Consider the following 24,988-nt stretch of genomic DNA (forward strand, 5'->3'; position numbering starts at 1 on the left):
GTCACCGTCCCTGGGGGTGTTGAAGGGAAGGTTGGACGTGGTGCTTGGTTCAGTGGGTGACAGCGGTGGTAGGAGGATGGTTGGACCAGACGATCTTGGAGGGCTTTTCCAGCCTTTATTATTACTTAATTTATTTATTATTCTGTGATTCCGTGACTCCACCTCAGGCCCTCCCTGACGAGGCCCCGCCCCGCGCTAGCTCCGGCCCGTACCAAGTCCCGTCCCCCCCTCCCCTCGTTCCCCCCCCCCAGCCCACGGGCGCAATGGTCGGGTCGGGGCGGGCCGGGCCGGCGCTGGGCATGGACGCCTTGCTGCTGGCGGCGGCCGCCGCTCTCCTCGCCGCCCTCCTCTTCCTCGCCGCCCGCTTCCGCCGCCGGCCCGGGGCAGGTGGGTCTCGGCTCCGGGGCTTCCCCCGCTCCCCGCCCCGGGGCCTCTCCGGTTCCCTCCCCCCCCGCCTTCCCCGCCCCGTTGCGGGGGGCCCGGTCCCCTTCGGGCCCTGCTCCCGCCGGGAGGGGAGGGGGGCGTCTCCATGGCGACCGTGAGGGGGGGGAAGCGCCTCACCTCAGGCCTTCCCCTGAGGGAAGGGGGGGGGGGGGGGATCTATTGGGGATCCCCGGGGATCCCCTGGGATCCCGCGGCCCCCCGAGGCTCTACCCCCGCATGGAGCCCCCCTGTAGGGAGCCCCTGCTGGCGGCTCGGCCCCGCTGCTCCCTGTTGGACCGTTGGGGGCGGCGTTGAAGTGTGTTGGGGTTCCCCCCTCAGAGCCTGGCGAGCTCCTTTTGAGACCTCTGAGGGGAAAAGGTTTCCATAGGATCCCTCCCCAGCTCGTCCTGTGGGCTGTTTTATCCCCTGGGATCTCCTGGAGCACCCTGCCAAGCGTCCAGCCAAGCGTGGAGTCAATATTCCTCTCACACACCCGCAGGGCCTCCCGTCCTGCCTCACACCCAGCCAGCGTTACCCAGATTTTGCAGAATTTGCCCCATTCCCCAGCCAGCCCCACGCTGTGGGGACGGGATGATGCAGCACTTCCAGGCTCCCAAACACCGCTGATTTATCGCTGGGCGGCCTGGGGCTGTGGGGGAAGCAGCCTCTGTGCTTTTAGGGCTGGGGAAGAAGTCAGATATTTCTTCAGTAAGCTCGCCGGCACGGCTGCATTTCCAGAGGGAACGAAGAGAAACTGTTTGGCTCTGAGGACTCGTACTCAGATGTTTAGCCAGGACAGCCACTGAAGCCTTTGGTTATACACTAGCGCTAGTTCCAGAATTTGGGGTGTTTTCTGCTTGTTTCAGGTTGGTTTTGGTGTTTGGGTTCTGTCTTGGGGGGTGAGGTAGCATGGATAGTTGTCTTTTTTTTTTTTTTAAAGGTTAAAAAAGAAACCAACGGTATAAACATAGTCATACTACTGCAAGAGCATGTGCTGGTAAGGACTTTGTGTTAAAACCAGTTCTTACGGATTAAAAACTAAAGTTTCCAGCATATTTCTTTCACGCTGTTTCTTGTACAGACCTGCTCTAAATCTTTCGTTCTCAGCAGCATGGAAACTGATGAAATTTCGTCTGGTTTCTGGTTACTTGGAGCAGAGCTTCTGGTAAAAGCAAGTGCTGAATGTCCCAGAGAAATGAGGCTGCTGGCGATGTTTTATTTCCTCAGCTTCGCTCGTATCGTGACTTGGGCAAATCAGACGCTTTGAAGCTGGGGAGGATTTCTTCTTCTCTTCTTTTCAAGCGTATAGAATTCTAACTGAAGTGAAGGCTAAACAGTCATTTTAAATTATCTGAATTCTCAAGAAGCCTCAATGCTATTTTTGAGCAGCCTGGTTAAAATTAGCTTAGATTCAGAATAATTGTTTTGAAGTTGCTTTTTCAGTGGCATCTTTTTGATACTTCCAAATCGGTCTTGCCTATTTTTATTGTATGGCTTACGAAAATTTGCTACCTGAATGTGTTGATTTCTATCTTTTTGAAGTTCTCCACAGAATTTCAGTTTGTGGGGGTGACTTTATTCTCCTTGCACAACAGAAATTATTTCTCAAAACCACTGGGGCCGTGGGGTATTTAAATTTTTGCAAAATTCAGTCTTAACCAGGAATTTGTTTTCCTTTTCCCATCTCTTATGTAGAAAGTGGAAGCTGCTACCGTTCTGCTGGTAAACCTGTCGTATTGCATGGAAAGGACGTGAAACCAGGGAAGTTTGAGCTAGAGAACGGGTGGCAGCTCGCTCTTTCCTCGTAATGTCTGGGGCTGCACGGTGATGATGACCCTTTATGCTCTCTCTTACAGATTTGCTCTTACAAAGCGTTGTAGATCAGACTGCTTTAGCTAAAGTGGGAGGCTGATGATGGCAAGAGGTATATCCTGTAACTTTGTGTATCTTGCGAGAGGTCATTTCAAGCAGCACAGTGGTTCCAGCGCTGTCACGCCTGGGCTTGTCTGCTGAGAACAGAAAAAACGCAGCCTTGCTGCCCTTAACACACGGGTGGCGTATCTTGTTGTGACCATGCCCTGGTACGATAAGCAGCGCCGGGCAAAAATACCTCTTCAGGGACACCGAGCAGGCTTCCTTCCACCTGTTGCGTGTTGAATCCCTTTCTCATCAAATTTCACAGGTCAGGTTAGCGCGGAGGTAAAAGGCACCGGCGCGGCGGCAGGAAGTCCGGCCGGCGGGTGAGGGTGCGGCAGGTGGAGCTCTCCCCGCTGGGCGCTGCGGGACGAGGGAGATCACCAGCCAGGAGCTGTGTCTTGACGGACTGCCTCGAAACTTGCTAGCCCAGGTGTTAACGCTGGTGGACCTGCTTATCCGTTATACCTAAAGATAACGTGCTGCAAGGTTATCAAGGGCAAATGTATTTGCTCTGAGCAAGTGGAAATTTGCAAAGCTTCAGAAAGGAGCAGGTTTCTAGCTGGGGGAATGTAAAGTGAGGTCTGAAGAAGTCTGGGCTCTGAAAGGTTTCTCGGTATTCTTTGTAATGAACGTGCTTCACATCCACTTTAGGAAAGAGTTCTGCTTTCAGAGCAGGGTTCTGCTCTGTTTCTCTTTGAGAAAGAGCTCCGATAGCGTGACCACAGTCTCACAGCTGCTGCTGTGCACTGACTGACAAGTGGCATGAAATAATCAGCTACAGCCTCTGCTCTGTGCTGATCTTTCTCAAAAGGCAGAGCTCCTCTCAGCACGGCAGCGAGCCTCTGTCCCCTGGAAGGAGGTGTTCCCTGCTTTTGGAAAGGCTGAGTCACAGAGCGGAGAACCTAAAGCTTAGAACAAAAGCTGAACCGAGCTTTGAAGCCCCGTCCATTTTTCCAGACGTCTGTTGAATTTTCTTGTTTGTTTGTAATGCCCGTTAATTGAGGGCTTTATCTAATTAATTTCGACTGGCCTGCCATTCTGCAAACCGTCAAGCAGCTCCTGGATCGGCTTGCCTGACCTATATAGCGCCGGTCATTGAGTTTCACTGGGGTGGCTCTGTATCAAGCCTGCTCGGCTCTTGGGTGACTAATGGCTGCGTGAACCAGCTAGCCTGGGGTGCCGCTCGGTCTGCGACCTCTGCAGCTACAGGAAAACAAAGAGCGAGGTGTCTCCAGATAATCGCGGCGGCCCAACCGCTCCCTGCGCTGCGGGAGTAGGGGGAAAAACATCAGGGTCTGACCTGCCAGCAGGTTATTCTTGACCTCAAATGTGACAGTTCTGAGAATATGAACAGGAGGGTTTTTGAGAGTATTCTCTGTGCTGTTTGAAACCGCCAGTCACACCCTCTGTGTGCAGCCCTAGTCATCTGTGATGCTTCCAGAGCAGAGGCAGGGGGAGAGGGAGCATGTCCAGCCTTCTAGGTGCTGGGAGGACAGGAGCCACGTGGACACGTTGGCCCCTGGAGAACCAGACGGGTACACGCATGTTACACGTAGATGATGCTTTTTTTCTTCCTCCTCGTGAAGGGTGGGAAGAAATGCCAGGACTAACCTTCGTGTTTTTCAGGTGATTGTGCGGGTGAATGCTTTGCAAACAGAAGCTGTAGGCAGGAGGGGAAAAAAAGATGTTGTAAAGCACACCTTTTTCTACTAAATGACGGTTTGTGGTGCATAGGTGTCTTCTGCTGTTTGTCTGAGTGCTCTGGAGGGCTAAAAAGATAAGTATTGTCCAACAACTGCCTTGTAGATCTCTCTACTCTATCGGTCAGCTTTGGTGGTTGGTTTCTGGTTTGGTTTTTAACTATCTTCTGAGCCCTGTTAACACTGGTCAACTGTGAGAAATTGTCAGGTCACCTGGAGAGAATTAAGTTGAGGAAACAGATAGCTTTGTTCACATGCTCTTCTCTGTGAGGGGTAAACACCTCAGCTTGAAATGACCGCGTGGCTTATAAATAGGTTCCTCCCTTACAAAATGCTCAATGGCCTCTGTTTCACAGGATGATGGGAACGCAAACCAAGCCCCAGAATGAGTGAGCGTTAAACCTTCGCGGCTGGTGCGCTGTGCAGGACCACCTTTGGCAGTTACTAGCATAGAGACTGAAGCTTTCAGGTGAAAGGATGCTGAGGTTTGAATGGCAGGGCATCTCAAGGATGCATTAAGAGAAATATTGCGTGTGTATAAGAGGTTCTTTTTGCAGACTAAGAGTATTTCTGGCACTTTAGTAATGTCCCAAGTAAGCAGGCTGCTGTTCTGCAGCGTAATGCTTCCCTCCCTGCTGAACAGCATTCAGAATAATCATTAGCATGCCACAAATAAGCCTGGGCAAGTCTTGAAGCAAAACGATTTGATCCCTGGAGCCTACACGCTGTAATTTATTACGGACCCGGTTTGGTCGACAGACAGAAGGAGGGGATGGGAACGGGAGGGTGACAGCAGTGTGACAGCGCAGTGACTCAATTCCAGATGTCACGGTGCTGCAGTTAGTGCTGAGCGCTTGCTGGGGGACTGCTCGCAGCATGGTTGCAGCAATCCTGAACTCTGCTGATGGCTTTGCTGGCCAAATGCTTCCCCCGAGTGCTCTGCTTTGCAGCCTGTGCTGAGCTCGGGGCTGCTGCAGCTGTGTTGTTATCAGCACCGCCGTCTGCTGCTTTGAAGCTGGTTGAGATACCCTGAGACGAGCTGCAAGCGCACCTTTGATCGTCATGCAGATGCAGTCATAATGAATCTTATTTTCTGATCGCAGATATGCTGATAGTAGGGTGTTGGTTTTTTTTAGGAAGGCATTGTTTGGATCAGCGGATGCTGGAGACTTGGCCGAGCGTGGAGAGCATTTTGTGCTCCTGCTGGGACGTCACAGAATCCAGCCAAGCACAAAAATATGTCCCGGGTTTAAGTAAAAGTTCTGCAGCTTTTGGAGACTGTTTGAATGCCGAGCTGAATGAAGGCCCTAGTGGTTAATTCTTTGCAGGACCAAGCAAGTAACAGCATACACAAATATTAGTTACTCTTATCGACGGGATATGCAAAGCGGGTATCGAGGATGGTGATGTTTTATCACCATCAGATCGTTTTGGCATCAGTACCGTAGTGGATAGCAGTGGGATCGTGGAGGTCTCAAAAAGAACCTGTGGGGTTCTGCAGCGAGCCCATGGGTCGGTCACTTGCTCTCTTGCTGTCCCCCAGCTGTTCCTCGCTTGTCAGATCTCAATTAACAACAAGAATATGCAGAGGGGGTGGCAGCAGGAGCTGCAGGGACCTTTGGAGCTCTGGACCGATTTCTGCTCGCGCTCACTTTCCACACGTGGATTTGTTGGAGATGTTAGATCGGTGTGGTAGGATGAAGATTCCCCGTGTCTTCGGCTATGTGTGCCTGTAATTTGTGGTTCTTGCTTGCTGTTCAGGTTTAGTTTCGGGTATGCTGATTTACATATTCCATAGTGAAACAAGTATGCAGCCAGGCTTGAATTCAGATGAATCTACTGCTAAGTGGCGCAAATGCAAAATAAAAAAAATCTGAATACTGTAGAAGGGAAGAGAAGTACTTCTGCGTCCTGCCTTTTGTAAGTCAGAAATGACCGCCAGGCTCACCATGTAAAGGGAAATATTTTCAGGTGGAAGGGAGAAACAGATTATTTGGATCAAATATAGGAATTTATTGAACAATTTGGGGTAAGGATTTTTTACTTTTTTTTTGAGGATGTGGTCTGACAAACATTAGCAGCACATAGCTATAGCATTTTCTTTAGTGGTCAGTACAGTGGTGCAAAACTGACTGGTATCGGTGCATGACTCTTCTTAGTCACGGGAAAGCAACTTGCAGGTATCTCCTGCCTCTCAGGAACAAAACCACAGGAGGCTTTCTGTCATTTAGAAAACAGCACTTAGTAAATAGTATTAAAGAAATAAATAAAAATAGTATCTAATAGTACAATTAGAAAATAGCACTTCTGATTGCCAGAGTTGACTGGCGAAAGGGCAGCTGTAGCAAGCCGAGGTGACAGCGCTCTCACCGATTTGGTTTCCCTCTTGCAGCTGATGAGGAACCCCAGCAAAATGCGGCGGCGACGGCAGTGGCCAGACCTCGGCCCCACGTCGAGGAGCGGGGAGACGGGATGCCGAGGCGCCGGAGGAACATGGGGAACCGGCTGCTGGCCCAGAGGAGAGCACAGCAGGCGGAAGAGTGGGCGGAAGGTAAAGTTTGGTTCAGTTCGTCTTCCAGCCATCGACATGGACCTGAGCAGCGGATGTTGGGCTGCAGTTGGCTCCTGAAGAAAAATCTTGGTTTTAGCAGCTTGGGAATCATTTGCAGCTTGACTGTGATCTGTTTGGCTTTCTAATTTCGTTACTTGCTTACTAGAAACTGCTTTTGTATCTCCTCAGAGCCGTGCAGGTTAAATTTGGGTAACTAAAATCATCACCTTGCACTAAAATATCAAGCAGTAGCAAAGTATTGCTATCGTGCAAGGTGGTGGGGAGCATTAATTCCCCACTGATCTCTGCAAAATCTGGAGTTTGCTTTCTGAGAAGCCACCCAGTTGGTGACAAGAACCGAGCCTGCTTAGCTGGGATCACCCCAGACTGCAGCATTTTGTCTCGCTGCTAGCAGATTGTTGACAGCGAGTCCTCCGTTCCTGTGCAGGACCTACAGTTAATAGCTGTATTTTTAGCGTGGTTGTAGAGAAGAAAAGGGTAATAAATAACACCTTTCTGTACCCCGCAAGTCCCACTCACTCTTCCCGTGAAAATTCACCCATTATCTCTGTTACTCTTCGGAGACATTATCACCATGACTCCTCTCGCTCTCAGGTTGTGGGTGAAGCGCTCAGGGTTTCCACTCAGGTGTAGGTAAAAGTGGACCTTGCGCTTGCAGTGGAGATCAGGGTGATGGTTTTGGCCCGCGCTGGGTGGGAAACGCTGAGCACACATTCGCGTGAGGCCATGATTAGGAGATAATTGCGCTTTCCCCCCCCGGCTTTTCTTGTCTTGCAGTTGAGAGAAGCTCATTTTCCGCTCACGTTGGCAGGTAAACGTGCTCTCCGAGCCGGTCGTGTCCAACGGTTGCACAAATGGAAAATTGACAGGCCTGAACTTTTCAACTTTGCTTCTCTCTTTTCATGTGATAACGTCCTGCGAGGAAAATGAAATCAAAAAAAGCTTTCCCCTTAAACTCCAGGCATCAAAAGATTCAATGCCAAAGGCCGACAGTGAAGCTGTGAAAGGAAAAGGCTTATCTTGCTTTGTCACCATAGCTGTAAAAGAGTCTGTGTCATTGGGCTTTATAAATAATTCTTTCGCAGCTTCACTGTACATCAGATGCAAGTGCTACAGCTCTTGCATGAAGTTTTGAGATGACATTTCTGTTTATTTTTATTTTTTTTAAATTAAAACCACTTCTTGTTCTTTTGTTCTAACTTCTGCATGGTTTCTGTGCTTTTTTTTCCCCATTCATATGCTGGGATGGTTTCTCCCAGTGCCATAGCACCGGTGCACAGCAGTAACACCAAAGCCTTTGGGCAGTGAGTACAGACATCCGCAGGAGAGCTGCGGAGAGAAGCTCCTGTCCCTCATCCTGCCCTGAGGTGCAGAATGGCTCGTGGCAGCATTATTTGGGATTATCTCCCTCCGATACAGATCGACTGGGTCTGCTACACGGCCGTTAGCCTGGGCATGAGCTGCCTGTATTAGTGTAGAGTTTTTGTGGGTTTTTTTTTCACCTAAGGAAGGATGAATTACATGTTTTGAAGCCCACTCTGTGGGTGTGTGGCAGGGGCCTGGGATAACTTCCAGATTTGTTTCCTCCAGGCAGGGGCCACGTGCGTTTTCGCTGTGTCACTGCCACGTGGAGCAGTTTTGTCTACTGCCTCCACTTACCCTGCTGAAACAGCGAGTTGTCCCAACAACTCGCAGAGTGTTCTGTGTGTAACAAAAATCAGTTGGCTCACATGAGAAGAGAGCTCGGGGTGCCTGCAATGGTTTTCAGTCACACACAGCATGGGCCCAGCTGGGGCACTCGAAGTTATTTGGCAGAGCTGAGAATGAGCCCGCCTGGTTTCGTCAGCCCTGCCTTCTAAATGTGCTTCAGAAGGCTTCCAGGCATCTGCAGCTGGAGAGGATTTTTTTTCTTTCACTGTCAAATTATTTCTTAATTTGTTACAACAATTTTATTAATACATTTCTGATCCCTGTGTGGGATTTCCAACCCGAGCCTGTGTTTAGCGTTGAGCAAAGCTGCGTGATCGTGCTCTGTGCCATCCTGATGTGTGCCCTAGGTCAGCGCAGGCATAACGCCGCCGCTTCCCTGCAAGATTCCTGGCACAGACCTCGGGAAGGGCGTGAGGATCCCCAGGCCATATCCGTGTTGCTGCCACAGCCGTAAAGCGCTGTCAGGTGGGAACTGCTGCTACCACCAGAGCACTCTGCTGGCCAGGAGCCCGTTCTGCTGACTCTAGGAAACATCTCAAAGCAACTCGTGCAGGCTTTGGAGTTGTGGTTAGGGTGAGGGTTCTCTATTTTTCCAGCTAACAATCAGATTTCAATTCCAGAACAAGCCTAAGCTTTGGGGGTACAAAAACTAGCAGTTTCTGCTGCCTGTGCTAAGTTGTGGCAGAACTGAAATCTCTCTTGGAATAATGAGGCAGGGGGAACAAAAACTGGCAGCAGGAGCAGAACCTCAGAAACTTTTAATTGTCCCGTCTGTAGTCGAAATCTTATTTACTTGCAATTCTGGGTAAGGAGGAGTCATTTAAAACGAACAAGGATAGCAAATGATGGTTTTGAATATTCAAATCTCTACCCATTGCGAGCGGAGCTAAATCAGGTTGTAATTTCTTCCTGTAGCTTGGGTGGGGTAAGGCACCTAAATGACTTGCAGGTTGGTAGAGACAGAAAAAGCAGAGGGGGAAGCACTAAAAGCCTTGACTTTCCTACCAGACCTGCAGCCCACGCCTCGTGTGGGCTCCTTATTCACGGCTTCCACGTGGGCTGCGCTGCACCGTGGGGGCAGCCCGCTCGCCGGGTGCCCACGCTGGCTCGGTTTGGCTGAGTAATGTTTTTCAGTGGTTAGCAGAGGACCCGATAAGGTCACCTCTTGAGAGAATACCAGCGTCTATTAATACCGGCCCATGACCACAGATTGACAGGGAGATGTTTGTAACTGGTGACAAAGTAATTCTCAAAATGACTTGAGACCCCCTGAGCTGGGTTCTGCCGACGCGACTTGCAGGCAGGCTTAGGAAGGTGGGTTTGGCTGGCTTAGAAAGATGATTTTGGCTGGTTTGTGGCGCCCAGCTTCGTTCTAGTCATCACACTGCTGTCTTTCCTGCACCCTGGGGCAGTCTTGGAGACTGCTGTACAGATCTGCGTGCCTCAGAGGACGTCTGCCCTGCTACAACGTGCCTCTCTGCCTTTCCCTTTGCAGTCTGAGTCTGGAAGGAGAGCGGTCGGTGCTGGAGTTGTGTGTTCCTGTGGTTAGCTCGCCTCTGATATCCCAGCTAGCAGGCTTGGTTAGCTCTGGTGCGGCTTAATTTAAATTGAACCCAGACAGAAGTGGCTTTGTGGGGCTAACTACAGCAGAGACAAAAATAAACTTACTGCGAGGCATAAAAGGGGGGTGGATTTCAGGCGTTAATCATTTAGGGAAGGAGAGGCCGAGCTAGGGAGGGAAAGGGGATAAATTGGAGTCAGGTTGGGGATTGTTTGTGGCAGGCAGCAGCGAAAATAAATAGCAGGAGCCATTTATCCCATCTATTTGTTGCCTGACCCTTGTCTCTGGCTCTTGGTTTTGCGTGGCTGATGTTCTGCGTGCATCCACTCAGACTCTAATCGCCTTTGGTGCACGCAGGGGCGTTTTGTAAACAGCTTTTATTTGGTTGCTGTTTATGTGCAGCGAAAGCGGTCGTCTGGTTCTGGAGCTGAGCTGGCACTTCCAAAGCTGCTCGTGGTGCCTTGAAGGCTGCAAGGAGCTCAGAGGTGACGGAGGAACCTGCCTTGGTGCTGCTTTTTACTTCTTGGAGCAGAAAGTTCCCTGGAGTAAAGGCTTTAGGGCTGCAGTTTCCTATCAGGCCATAAGAAACTTGCAGGGATGAACTTCTAACAGCAGCTGTGGTTGGATCGCCTTGATCCTTCCGTGGTAAAAATAACGAGGAGGATGATCCGAGGCAAATGCCTTTGCTTGAGGGACTGTTAAACATTATTTCTGACAGCGACTTTGTATAGACACGTAGTGAGAAAACCTGCTTGTCTCAGCGCATGGTACAAAGAGTTTGTGGAGAGACAGAGGCGTGCCCGGGCAAATTGCTTCTCCCAAGGGCTGTTAGTCAGCCAGCGAGGGGGGCACGGGTTTTCCAGTCCTGGTTTTCTGTCACTTGGAGTGGTTTCGTGGGTGAAAACCGGCTGCTGACGCCCGTGGAGGGGCCGGTTGGGGTGGGAGGGGAGGAACGTGGGCTGAAAAGTGTCACCGCTCCATGATTTAGGGCAGTTATAAAGAAAGGCTGCTTTAAGAAGTGATAGCAATCTCCAAACCACCAAGCAGAGCAAAGACCACTGGGCATCCTCTGGGTGGAAGGCTTCGGTGGCTGTCAGCAGCGAGGCTGAGCTTGGTGGAGAGAGAAACGAGAAGAAAGAAACAAAAAGAGAAGGATGTGCCCGAGCTGTCTGCCACGGTTCCAAGGACAAGGGTTTGGTTTTTGAAAGGCGCTCACCTTCACACCCCACAAACTTAGCTGATTTGGCTGATTTTAGCTGATTTTAGCTGATTTGGTCAGTTCTTTCCCGTGTTGCAAAATTAAAATAAAATAAATGGGATTTTGTGTGCATTATTATGTTTCAAATATGTATTTTAAAACAAAGTAGGGACTGCACCAAAGGAATAATCTGGTTTAATCAACAACTTTTATTCTTAACTGAAATAAACTACAGACTGTCTGCTTTTGGCAGCCCTGTGACTCATAAATGTTAAATTTCCCTACATCTGCATGCCTTTTCAGCCCTGTACATCAGAGCACAGGTATAGGAACACCCAGCACAGTGAATGTCGGGTTAAATTTAAATGACTTTACTTGCACAGAACTGATAATGTTAAAGCCAACAGCTTTTGATAGCCCCATCGTAGCCTCTAGCTTGTAAAATAAGAAAAAATAAATAAGGAAAAGCCGTTTGTTCCAACATAAATTAAATTGTAAGGTCCTCTTGTCTTCTGCTTGGCAAAAGTTGGGCATCAGTATCACGTGTTTTACTTTAAAAGTATTAATGGCTATTGAGAAATAAATAACAAAATTGGAAAGAAGAAGTCTTTAGAAGCTTAAAATACGTAGTAATTGGCCCTGTTACAATGCCTATTACTGCTTTTCTTAGCATCTAAATCCAGCATTCAAATCTTACGTCTGAAAAGATCTTACATGAATGTTTTGTGCTGGTTTGGGGGGGAAAATAATATTAAATTATAATCTTTATATCCACTTAGTAGTGGATGGTGAACGTAAGAATGTGTCTGTGCTGGAATCTGCCAGAATAGAAAAAAAAACCTGCTGCTTAATTTCATGTCATATTGCGTCTCCCCATATTCTGGCTAAAAGATCGGGAAGTTTTATGAAGTTGTAAACGTTGCTGTGGTCCCATGGTGTTCCCGCGAAACAGCTGGTACTAGAACTATATTAATAGACATAACTGAAATAATTTTAGTGCTTAATCAGTAGAAAAACCTTTCTAGTACAGTTAAACTTTGACTACTGATACCCTCACTGGTAAATCAGAAGTTAATTTTGACTTGCTCCTACTCATACAGAAAGACTCGGTGCTATCAAAGTATCCACAGCATGTTTCTGCCCTTGAGACATCTCGAGTGCAGATGGCGTGTAGAAGCTGTAGGTGTGTGGTTTCTCAGTTGTGCCATATGGCTTGATTTAAGAAAGAACTTGAAGTCACTTGTTCTGCTCGGAGGGGCTAACGTCCTTTGTTTACTCTCCTTTTTCTGGCCTAAGCACAGGCTGATTTTTGTGGCTTCAGATTAAGAAGCGGATGTTTCATTTGGTTCCTGAGCTGGACAGCCACTAGAATTAAAAAATAAAGTTATTGCTGTCCCACTGCAGCGCTGCGCTGCTCGAGAATGCCCACACCTTTCCATATGGCTGCCTGATTCCCTTCTAGTAGCTGGTGTCGTACATCTATTCGATCTTTACAGCACGCATATGTCTTCTGTCCTCAGGATGAACCATTTGTTTTGCCTGGCATCTCCCCCCCCTTTTTCCTATTCTGTTTCTTTTTAGGTGTTGTGTAAATAGTAAATCAAGCAGCTAGCTGTGCACAAAGAGCTTTGTGTGAGTAGCAACATCCTTTCTGGTGGAAAACTTCCAAAACTAAAGAGGAGGCAAGATGGGATTTTTGATATCGATGTCAAGGGCAACCAAAATATATGATGGGGGTTATTTCATTTGGAGTTTTTGCATATCCTGTACACGGTAGCTGGTAAATTCCTGTCCTGATAGAGAACATCAGCACTCCAGTACACTTTCTTTTTTAATGATATTTGGAAGTATTTTTAAAAAGGACTCTAAATTTCAAGAGTTTCAGACATCTGTTTTGACTGTTAACTCTCTTTCTTGTTGTCCTGCCTCTTATGTCCAAAGCATTCAGGAGAAACTAAGGAAAAACTCGTGGGTTTTGCTCAGCTAGCCACCAGTTTGTGTAAATCAGGATGCGGTGGTGGTGTGAAAGCGGCACCGTAAGTCAGACCTTTGCTGCTTTGTCTCAGAGCTGGGAGCTGCTGGGAATGCTCCGCAAGCTCTGGAAATGTAGAAATAGTTGCACTGAACTCTCCAGAGGTGGTCCAGAGCATCTTGAGACCCTGATGGCAGGTGTCTCCTTGTGTCACACGCGAGCAGTTCGGGTGAAGAGGGTTCTGTGTGCCTTGAGGTCTGGTGTTCTTTACCTGACTGATAAAGAATTAGGAACAGGTCCCTGCTGAAAAACTGCTTGTGTCAAATGCGGAGCGCTAAACTTCTGTCCCTTTCCTGCCACAGCCCCACGTACGTCCCAGAGCTGCCACATTTTGAGCCATCAGATGAGCTGCACAGGGCACCACAGAAAATCACCCTTCAAACAAAACCATTTTTAGCTTCAGCAGTACAGAGATGTCTGATGTTATGCTTCCTGAGCGACTACAGCGGCAGGCTGGTCAGCCCTACTGCTGTGGGTGGCAAGCTGCTCTCATAACACGTGAGGACAATTAATGCAACAGGCCTCGCATCACAGCTGAAGCACACGAAGTACCGCGGACTGACCCCTCTCAGGTCTGCTATTGTTAGCGGTAAGAGTGTAAAAAAGTGACTGTAGCTAAATCGATAACTTTTTTCTGGTTTTGGATGCTTTGTGCAGCAGCCACCCTGCTTTTTTTTGGTGCAGCCGTTGTGCTGTAATAACTAATTGATTCAGCAAGCCCTTGTGCCAAGAGCTTATACCCTTGTCAGCGTGTTTGGGTTTATTTAGCACGTGTTAATTGCACCCAGGTTTAGCACGTTGTTGACCTTTCATGCCAGACTGAATCATGGGCTGCGTCTGCATCGCTGCCTCTTGGCTTTTGGTCGATGCGATCCCATCCACTAGAAAAAAAATTAGGAGGAAGAGGAAAGCAAATGTTACTGAACAAAGGCATACTTGATCCAGGACTGGAAAAGTGCCTCGCTACGCTTCTGCCTGACCTCTGGCTCAGGTATTTTTAATGTAGATGAAATCTGAGAAGCACTCGGAGCTTTGGGTTGAATAGTATCGTAGATAGCATTTTATATTTGTGATGTTTTCTGGAAGTAATGCTGTAAAGAAGAATACCTGCATTAAACTGTGAATTAGGAGTGCTGCCTGCTAATGCTGGGTTGTGCTCTCATTGTGTTTGGAACTCCCCTTGGCCTAGTATTTAAAAAAAAAAATGAAGTTATTTTAAGGTTCAGCAAAATCATAGAAGCAACTGTGTCGACTCTGAGTGTCCCTGTTGCACTCGGTTGTGGTGGAGGAAGGGGGAACCCTTTTGATCATCTCAGAAATCAGATACCAGCGTTCCTCTGAAGCCCAAGCTAGCGAGCCTGCCTCGTATTAACTTCCATATCCTGAAAACAGCTAAATTACTTGAGAGCCACCTACACAGCTCTCAATTACACTTGTTTCTGTTGATGTGTCTCGGTGGCTTAACCATAGCGCCATGCTGTGTATTGGAATTAGTAAAACAAAAGTGTTTCAAACCTAATTCTGCATATAAAACGAAGGGTGAGTGTTGTTCGTATGCTTCTTTAATAGCAATTTCTCTTGGTTCCTTAAAAAGGAGGGGGGAAAAAAAGGGACTGTGGTCTGTGGAGGGAGCATCTCAGTCGTGTGGGGTTTGATAAAGAGTGGATGATCTCTCTTTGAATGCTGCGATCAGTCTGCAGTACTCCTGTGGAAGAATCAAGGACTCATTTACACTAGTGAATAACGTGGCCAAATGCTCGCTAAATATTTGGGGGGGGTGGGGGGGGGGGGGGGCGGTGAGGGAAGGAAGTGACTTTTTAAAGCTCTTTAGCCTTGGTTAGCCCCAAGGTGAGCAGGAACATAACGCATTTGCTCACCGTTTGAGCACGACGCTTTCATATCCCACAGCTGCAGAAATCCTCTTTATGAACAACCACTCGTCATACAACGGTGAGCTATTTGTGTATAATTTTGTTGCAGTCAAGCCCAAAATTTGCGCTGCAGGGTTGTTTTCCCTGCTCCTATAAATGTTAGTTATGCCAAGCTACAACCAGTGGATGAGTGGCATGTCCTGAAATCCCCTTTTTGGATGGATGAGTTGTGCTGAGCTGAGGAAAGATCTCTGGAGCTGGGTGAGGAGCAGTAAAGATGCGCGAACAGTTGTCGGTATGTAAGGGAAAGTTTATCTTGTAATTGTGGAAAGCAGGAAACGTTTGTAGAAGTCCTCCTTCAAAATACCAAGCACATTTTTACCTCTGGCTTGAGTGAGTGTTGCCTTGTTATTTCTGACTTTGTGGCTTTGGCAGTTCTGTGTGAATTTCTTTTGCCTTTTTCCATCTAATAGGTCTTGTCTGAAATACATGTGTGTCTCCTTTCCATCTGCTGCTGCTTTCCTAGGAAGCAGTGAAGTTTCTTGAACGGGCTTTTCACAGATGATCTAAATGTTGTTGTTTGTTCTTTAACACCATCTTGCAGAGGAAGACGATGCTGAGGAGGTGCCAGAACTTCAGGTATCTGGGAAAATTGGAGCAAAGAAGCAGAGGAAATTAGAAGAGAAACAAGCCAGGAAAGCACAGAGAGAGGTAAGCATTTCCTGCCACGTATAAAGCCCAGAGCAGAGCCTGAATCGTGATGCTTGGTTAAGAACTGGTACTAACAGACACCCAGGAGAGACAAAGGCAGCATGATCACTACAACTGTTACGGTTTTGTTTTAAAAACATAAATGGAGCTTTTTATGTCACATCTCAAGGCTGTCACTCACTGGCTTGCTACTAGGTTCTCTGGAATTCTCATGGGGAGGAGAAAGGAGTTACTCCTGGATGCTCTTTACTGCCTGTTTGCACTGGCTTGCAGCTTAATGTCAGTGCTGTCTGCCCTTAAGGGGAAAAAAAAAAACAGCTGTCAAGCCCACGTAGCATTGTTGTAAGACTGGGTCTGCGATCAAAGCCGTGGGCAGTTGTGAGTAGTGGTTCATGTGCTCTCTTAGTGGGAGGACTCCCTACAAGTTTATCCACGTTTGCTGTTCTGTTGGAGGGTGGGGAGATGAAAAGCAGACCCTGTAATCTGCTGAAATCTATGGTGCTGTCAGTTTTTGCTTGAAATTTGGCTGTTAAACAGAGGCAAAGTGTACGTAGCAAGCACACGAACTTTTCGGTTGCTTGTTCTTAAATGTAAAGTGTGTAAAACTACTCATTTAAATACTTTTGCATTTCTTTTTTCAATTTTGCCCACCACGTTGCTGTTAATTCCAGGGAGGCAACAAGTTTTCTGAAACTTATTTTCTGCGGTGTGCTTGTGGATGGCTGCAAGTTCGCATTCATTTCTTCCAGTTTTTCTACTTGTTCTTTTACAAACTCGGTATTGTTCTGTAAGGGGGAACGTGGGGTTGCAAGAAGGGGGAACAGCCCTGAAACAGCCTTTGCATAACTGAAGGTGAAGTGCACAATGGACTTAATGCATCTTTTTTTAAAAAAAATAAGTGTTTATGACTACGTTTCTAATATGTAGAGGGTCCAAACAAAGCCAGTGAGATCCATGCTGAGAATTTTAGAGTAACCTGAAGTTTAAATGCCATTTCTCCTTTACACCGGTGTGTTCTGTAGGTAGGGTGGTTGGTAATAAACAAACTAGATTGTTATATAAGCTTCCATTACGATCCTTTTCTCACTCATTCTGTGCTAACCATTTTGTCATTACTTTCCGTATTCATTCTGTTTAATTACCCTCTTTTTTTGTGGAAAATTTGAGCAAAGTTGAATGAAGCTAGTTAAGCATCAGTTGGTAGAATGAGGAATTTTTTTTTTTCATTTTAGAATGTGCTGATTTTTATTTTCCCATGTAGACAAATAAATTCCTTGGTTAGGTCTTTTTTGCTGAAACATTCAAAGCCACAAATCCTCCATTTCAATGTCTTCTGCTTGTTCTCTTAACGTATTTTCAAATTTAAGTATACTGAATAGGCTAAAAACAACTTAAAAAAATCTCTAAAAAAAGACCCTAAGCACTTTTTAAAAAAAAAAAAAAAAACCACCTGTCTTTGCTAGGTTTGGTTTAAAATAATAGTAAAATGATTTCAAGACATCTTCTTTCAGGGATTCTCCCAGGTTAATGATAAAAGTTTGAATGTATTTGGTTTTATAGATTATCCCACTCTCCTTTTTTTCTTCACTGTAAAGTCTATTGTTTCTTTTTTTCTTCACTGTAAAGTCTATTGTAACTAAATTTTAAGGGAAAAGTTGTGTCATTCCCTCATATCTCTATACAAATAATTTCATATGCATGTACCCAGCTTGAAAATGCTTATTGAGAAGCAGGTAATGTAAGGGTAATTTTAAAACTTATACAATATTAAGTATTTTGAAGGTCTAGGGGGAAAAGAAGTTAAATCATAATTACTTGTTTTATTAGTTTTTTTAATTCTGGAAGATACATACAGGAAGATAGTGAGAAAACTCCCCATGGTCTCACAATATGAAATTACAAAATCTATATTCAGGAGGATTAAAGCTTCTCTTGCATAACGCTACTTTTTTTTTTTTAAGGCTGAAGAAGCAGAGCGAGAGGAACGGAAAAAACTTGAGTCAAAGAGAGAGGAGGAAAGGCGGAAAGAAGAGGAGAGAATACGTCTCGAGGAAGAGCGACAGGTGGGATTGGTTGTATTTATAGATGGAAATTCTAACCAAGTTGGTCTTTGAGATTGCTTCTCTGTAAATTCTCTAATCAGAATTCCCTTTGGTTTTCAATACTATTGCATACATCTTTTATTAGTTTTTTTTTTATTATTGCTCCGTTTTATATGAATTGCAGTAATGCTCGGTGAGTTCAGCTGTTAGGTCCTAGCGTTGCTCCGCCAGGTGCTTGGCAGAAGTGAAAGCCCCCGCTCCAAACACCAGTACACACGTGTAGCAGCGAGGACTCGCCCGCAGTCGAGGCTAGGGCAAAACGAAACCCGTTCTCCTGGCAGTGGATCCAGCAGCCTGCCTGCTGCAGCTGTATGCCATAGTGGCAGATTCGGTGGTCAACGTGTTACGTTGACAAACATAGCTGTTAAAATTGGCTGTTGGTCTGTCTGGGATCTGTCTCAGGGCGAATATATGAAGAAAGGAGTTGCATCAAACTGCAGGAGAAGTTCCGGGGGTGCCAGCTTGGTGACTGATAGAAGCGTGGGTATCAGAATCGTAGAATAGCACAGGTAGGAGGGGACCTCTGGAGGTGCTGTGGTCTGTCCTCCTGCTCCAGTGATGTCCAGTCACAGCAGGTCGCTCAGAACCTTGTCCAGCCAAGCTTTGAATGCCTCCACGGATGGAGGTTTCTCAAGCATGCAGGGCCCCGCTTGCAGTATTTGATTACACCCGTGATAAAGTTTCTCATGTTGCAACTTGTGCCGGTTGCTGATGCTCGTTAGCTCTGCCTGCCTGACAGCTGTAACCAGCAGGGCAGAAAGCGAAAGACGCTAGCAACCGATTTTGCAACTGTCATGTAAAATTATACAATTTTATTCTAATTAAACACATTTGCATGCACTTCACAATTAAAGATTTCTAAGCTGTGCGTATGTCAAGGTGTGTGTTAGCAGGAGTGACCCAGAAAAACAGATCCTGTGCGACTGAAGTACTTTTGTTAAATATCTTCATCAGTGGGGGTGGCAAACCTGTTTCAAAGCTGCTTTGTGTATTCTAGGCATCAGTGCTACTGGCTGAGAACTAGGAAGGAGCTTTGTGCTCCTTGCTGCTTGAGCAAGTTGTGTGGTAGCTCTGCAGAGCGCTTCTGGAGGCGAGGACCAAGGTGTTCTGTGCTGAACAGTTGCTTTCCCAGGGGAGTGGGGCTGCCAGCTTTCAGTGTGAATTCTCCATGATACTTACATGTGAATGGAGATCTGTCTGTGCTGTGTTGTGAGCAGATTTATTTTAACTTGTTCTAAGCAGGAATTGTATAAGTGGGGTGGGTTGTTGATAACATTTTAAAAGAAGAAAAGACATTTTTCCCTTCTGTTGAGGGATAAAGACATTTTTTAACAATCTTTTTTCCGTACGTTATGCACATATGAAAGATCGCATAGATACGATCTATTTTTTCAAGGGACATTTTACTCTGGTTATTCTCCAAAAAATCTTTTATTTCTTGAACTCTGTCTTGTTCCCTTTTCATCAATAGAAGGCTCCCAAATTTCAGCAATTGATTTGTATGAGGAGAATGTCAGTTCTACAACACCAGGGTACATAACAGGGTCCAAGACTTTGGCTTAAAAAACTTAAAGAAAATTCCAGAGGACCAAAACTGCAGTTCTAAGGAAAGATGTACCAGTTCAGAAGTATCTGGCAGTGGCCAAGGCGTAACCCTGAGGTTGGATAACTCATCTTGGCTAGTCTGAGCCACTGCTGTGCGTAGCTGAGCTGTTTTGTGACACAGAACCATCAGGCCTGGCTTCCTGTGGATCTCTGTCTCCTGCTTTTCCCCTGCTCGTGCAATTTGATAGCACCAGCTTCTGCCTTGTGGTCCATGTGACCACTCTCCTTTTCTCTTAAACCTTCCCGTTTTCCCCCCTTATACTTCCAGCACAGAAAGAGACAAGACGAGCTCTGGCTGCGTATAAAGCACCCATCTGTTGCACATCCTGCTTGCTGTGGGACTTGTCCATCCTGCAGGCCAGAGCATAAGAAAGAACTCAGATGGCAAGTCTTCCTCTAGCAGCGTATCCTTAAGTGCTTTGTCCCCACCCAGCTCCCTGACTTTCTAAATTATTTTTCGTAAGATTTTAGGAATTTACTATCCCTGAAACCCTGAAGAGTTGGTTGAAATAAACTAGAAGAGCCCAATGCTCCGGAGGGAATCAGGAGGGCACCCTGGCTGGGTGCTAGCATTGCTGCAGTGTCACTTCATTTAGAGGAGGCCAACAAGAGGTCAGTTCCTTTCAGTGGCAGCCAGCGAGGCAGGGGAATTACTGATCAAATAGCAGTTGAGCTTGGACAACCTGTTCCAAGTGGGCTGTAGCCCAGGACAAAGATGCTATCCTGGTGATTCCCTCCAAGTTTGGCCTAGGGTTTAGCAGTGCAGCTGGCTGATCAGGATCAGTCAGCCATGGTTGAGGAGTTGAGTTGCAAATAAGGGCGCGATTCTAACTAGGTAGAGATCTTTTCACACAGAAAGTGCTTATTAACATATTTAACTTTTTTTTTTAGTTGCCTTCTGTTCGGTTTAGGGCTGAGTAATTTATTTTGGTTGAATGAGAAAAATGTCATTTGTTTTGGTTTTTATTTTCAATATTCCTGATAAAAACTGTACTAAAACACTTTAGGTGATGGCTTCCGTGGCTACTTAAATTCTATAATTTTAACTTTTTTTTTTTTCTGGGTAGTGTCTTTCTCCCCAGTAATTTTTATCAGAGCAGCAAACCAACCCACCAGGCTACATCACAAATGTTATTCTGCTACTCTGTAAAAGTGTATGCAATTGTAATTATTTTTCGCCTGGGTCTAAGGTTGATAATCCATTTCCAGTGCGGATCAAAGTAAATGTCTCTGACAATATTTAATACTCTTCCTCAACTGTTTTCTAATTTTTTTTAAGTCTGTCTTCATCTGAGTCCTTAACAGGAAGCAGAACAATTCAAGACGTGTACGTGTTGAGGCTGTGTTGCTTGAGTTCCTGCTTCAGTCAGCCCCGAAAGCAATCTTACAGGGAGCGTGGTAATAACAAGACTTCAGTGCCGGAGACTTCACTTAGTGATAGGAGGGAAAATGAACTAATAGATACTTGATTTCTGCATGTGTAAGCACAGCCTGTCTTTATGATCATAACATTTTATCTTTAAAATCTTGTTGCAAACTGATTGTATGGTGTAAAAGATGCTGCCTTTCTATTCCAGGCCCACATAAGAGGACGAGGGATCGTTGGGGTTTTTGTTTGTTTTTGTGGAATATGTGGAATGAACTGTCATTCGTACATTCCGCTAGAGAAAAGATTCGTCATTTCCACAGCTAACATTTTGTCCCCAGTAATCTCTTGTGGACTGTGCATGTGATGCAACTATTCCTCTAGATAAGTTTTAAGATGGAAAGGCAAAGTGACGAAAGGTAGCTCGAGTGGTGATTGATAGTCATGAAATTACAAAACAGACGGTAGCTGACTACGATCTTGGAGGCAGCTTGGTTCCTGACATTTCTGTAGTTCACATAATCCCACGGAGCACCAGAAATTTAGAGTTTATTACTGAAGTTTGTCTGAGAAATGTTACGGTTGTCAGATGGCTTCATTATTTTTCCCTTTCTTTTTCCAGTACATCAGGTTATTTCTGCAGGTATAGTGACAGCAGGAAATCTGTTCGTAGTTTTTATTTCTTTATTCTCCTGCACTTCAGGAAATGTATTAGGACCAAGGATGAGGGCTTAAGACTTCCAGAATAAATGTCTTAACTGCATGAATTGGCCATGTTCTCCTGCTGCACATTCGAAGGTTGGAATTCAGGCTTTCACATAAATTTGGTGGCTAGGCTTTATTTAATTTAAATACAAATAAATTTAGTTACTGTATTTACAAGAGAACTTAAGTGATGAGCATCCAGTCTCCAAACAGCTTTGTTAGCTAAACTTCAGTTAAATGTTGTGTTTTTTTCCCCCAACCTCTCTCCCAGGAGCTGTTACCCAAATTTTGCTAACTTCTGTGAACGCTGAGGTTGGCTTTGTGTCAAGGAGAGTTTCCTCTCAGCTGCACCCTTAAACTAATGGCTGAAACCTATCCAGCAGCACTGCGTTATTCCTGCCCCGTTAAACGCTGCCTAAAAGTTTGTCAGAGGGAAGCCAAACAGAGGAGGATACAAAATCATGGTGTAGATCTTGTAGAAATCCCCCAGTGTTGATCTTTGATAAAGTCACTGGGACTGTTAACCCTTTCACATGCATCCCACGCAATGGTTTGAGACATGGAGTCTAGTGGAAATAATGAATTCTCAGGTCAGATGAAAACCCACTTTCCTCTATATGCAAACAGACACCTCTCTCCAATTATTTTGGGGCAGTTCCACGCAACAATGTGCAAGTGGGAACTATAGCTTCAGGGGGGCTACGGGGGCTAAAATCTTACATATTCTTGAGAAAAATAACTCCCTGGTTCTATTCAAATATATTTGTATGCACATATAAATAAAATGTGGTTGCCCCTTGGCTCCAGCGTTGCGGACCAGATAATATATTTTTAAATTCAAGTTTCCTTTCCAGTGTTCTGCTGACCTGATTGGCTATGCATGCGAGGAAGCTCCTTTATAATTGGCATTTGCTTCAGCTCTGCTTTACCCTGGGGATTTCCCTTTCACTCTTGGAGTTTTTTAGTGGTGAGATGGTTTACCAACCGACACCTTATCAATGAGAGCGAACTTCCTCTGATGTTGCAAAACAGTGTCTCTATACAAAGCCTCGCATATTGCTCGCCTAAGAGCTTTTTTTTTTTCCTGTGCACAGGGATTTTTGTAGATTTTACTCCCTCAGCCTACCTTTGCTCTGCTAAGGAAACTGCTTATGCAGATGCAAGGCTCGTGGTGCTCTCTTCTATATTAAAATGCAGCATTGCACAGGGTGTGCTGTCTGCAAATCCGTTGCAGTGTGAACTGCTCTTGAAACACAGCTTGATACAGTAGAGAAACTGCCGATCTTCCACTGAGCAAGCTATCGGTGGTTGTGAAATAAAAGGCCACAGTGGGAGTGGGGTCTGGTGTTTGTTCACTGTTTTATTAAAACAAGGTCTGTGTTGCTCAAGCACAGCTGTGCCCAGAGTTTCCAGAGTCAGGAAACCTCGTTTAGGCTTTCTGCTTTGCATTTAAGTACCTAAATAAAAATGGGCTGGATCTTCAAAGCTGCAGGAATGGAGGATCGGCTAATGATCCCAAGGGTGCTGCTGGAGCTTTTGGAGACTAAGACCCCGAAGTTTCAACTCTTTGATTTGACATTTAATCGTGTAAGAACGGGTACCAAGTTTCAAAATGTTGGATTTTTTTATTCTGTGTAGTATTATGTGAACATCAAGGTGTGTGTGCTTCTCAGCAGAGGCTTTCACTAACTGGTTGGCATTTCAGTCCCCTCCTCATCCACAACCAGCATGGTTCTGGAGGCTGGTGGAAACGACTGAGCTTCAGCTGAAGCATCAGTTCACACGCTTTCCTGAAAATTAACTTCTTTATTAGTACAAAATGAAAAGCTTGCAGCAGACTCTCTCTGCTCTGATTTTGGTGGGATGAGGACTGGTAGAAACGCTTATTCTGCCTTTCTAAAGGTTTTATTTTCTGTCTGAAAAGTGGCAAGGGGGAGGAATCTCAGAAATCAATCTGCTGTGTCATATCATTTACTTGTAAAGTCCCTGTTTGCTTCCTGCAGGACCTGCACTAACAGCACAAGAACTGGATGTTAAATGAGGGGGGTTTCTTTGGTCCGTGAACCTCAGAGCATTTGGCATAGGAACCGATGTGCTTTCCCTCATTCTGCCTGTAAGAAAACAGCTGCAGAGAAGGAACAATTGATAGCAGTTGGTGACTGAGGAGAGTCCAGTGTCTGCTCTACCTTCCTAACTCACAGCGAGATCTCTTCCACCTAGCAGTAGAATAAGCTGCCTATAAACGATGTGTTTGTCAGCAGCTTGGCCCTTTATCTGATTTGGAGGAGCCGTGGTGCAGCACACAACCAGCAGTTTGCTCTCAGGGAAAGCTGCTTAGGCGAAGCTCTCAGAAAAGCTACTTACCATACAGGCCGATATTGCTTAGTGCCGGTGTCACCTTAAATGGGTTACTGCCTTGAAAGCTAGCAGCTGGTCCAATATCTTCCTGCTGGACAGTACTGTAAGGGTCCTCACCCTTTGTTAAAAACAGTAATGCGTGATAAACCTTCAAAGGCTGTAACCCCTCAGCCAGCCCAAACAGGACGGTTGCTCAGGAAGCATTCCCAGGATCCAGCAGGCTTTGTGGTCCCAAGAGCCAGGTGCTTCCAGCTAAAAGTGTGAAAAAGTTTTCAAGTTCCTCTGGGTTTCAGCTGATAGAAGGCTGGGATCTCGTGCAGTTGGCACAACTGATGTTTTCGATGTCACTGAGATGATCACTGAGCTCAAGGTAAGAGGTGGAAGGAAGGCAACGATCTGAAAGGAGCCTCATGGCAAACCCAGGTCCTCCGTGGGCAGGGGGAACAGAGGGAACCTGCAGAGCAGTGGAAGGACAGGGTGCAGTGGGAAGTCAGAGCTGACCACATCTGGTGTAAGAAGGGCGTTGAAAAGTGTCTCCCAAAGTGCCAGAGATCCACAGGCCGTGTGGGACTTGGGAAGCTGGGTCTGTGCCATGCAAGGTGTCAGGTGAGACTCACAGCAAGCAGGCAGAGTTGGTCCAGTAGTGATTGATAATGTGGCTGTTTGGTCAGAGAAAGCAGAGGAGGAGGAAATATTTGAGTGATTCCCTTTTCTTTTTTTTTTTTTCCCCTCCTTCTAATAAAGACGTGATCAGAGTGGAAGAGTTTGTCCTTCAGGTGCGTTACAGTAAAACCGATCGAAAACAAATCCACGCTGTGGCAGGCCCCCAGTTTGGGTAAGGTTTAGGTGGGTGAGGACAGAAACGAACGTGCTTCAAAAAAAAAAAAAAAAGCGGGCAGCTGAAGGTGAGCATCAGCAGTTACCAAATTTCCGTGCTGCTGGGATTTCCCCAGCACCCCACCCATCACCGAAGGGAGGTGGCCCAGCTATTCTCTCTCCCCTAAGCACACATGCATTACCACTTAACTCCACCACAGTTAATATGAAATTAGAGTGGGGAGGGGCAAAGAAACCTGACGAGTAAAGATGTGGGTTTTTTTAAATTCATATCGGAGCTGAGAGCCCCCGTATGACTTGCATGAAGCCATACACGGGAT

At 46.2% G+C, this 24,988-nt stretch overlaps 1 protein-coding gene across 1 annotated transcript in view; it reads left to right on the forward strand.

Moving 5' to 3' along the window:
- The first annotated feature begins 231 nt into the window (after window positions 1-231).
- The window catches only part of DDRGK1 (DDRGK domain containing 1), a 38,849-nt gene continuing 14,092 nt past the window's right edge, over window positions 232-24,988 (forward strand). The window contains exons 1-4 of the mRNA XM_066997071.1: window positions 232-387; window positions 6,433-6,591; window positions 15,589-15,695; window positions 17,657-17,758. Coding sequence (XP_066853172.1) covers window positions 264-387; window positions 6,433-6,591; window positions 15,589-15,695; window positions 17,657-17,758 — 492 coding nt within the window. The 5' untranslated portion in view covers window positions 232-263. The remainder of the gene's footprint in view (window positions 388-6,432; window positions 6,592-15,588; window positions 15,696-17,656; window positions 17,759-24,988) is intronic.

The sequence above is a fragment of the Anser cygnoides genome, chromosome 4 (genome assembly GCF_040182565.1).
Source record: "Anser cygnoides isolate HZ-2024a breed goose chromosome 4, Taihu_goose_T2T_genome, whole genome shotgun sequence".
NCBI lineage: Eukaryota > Metazoa > Chordata > Aves > Anseriformes > Anatidae > Anser > Anser cygnoides.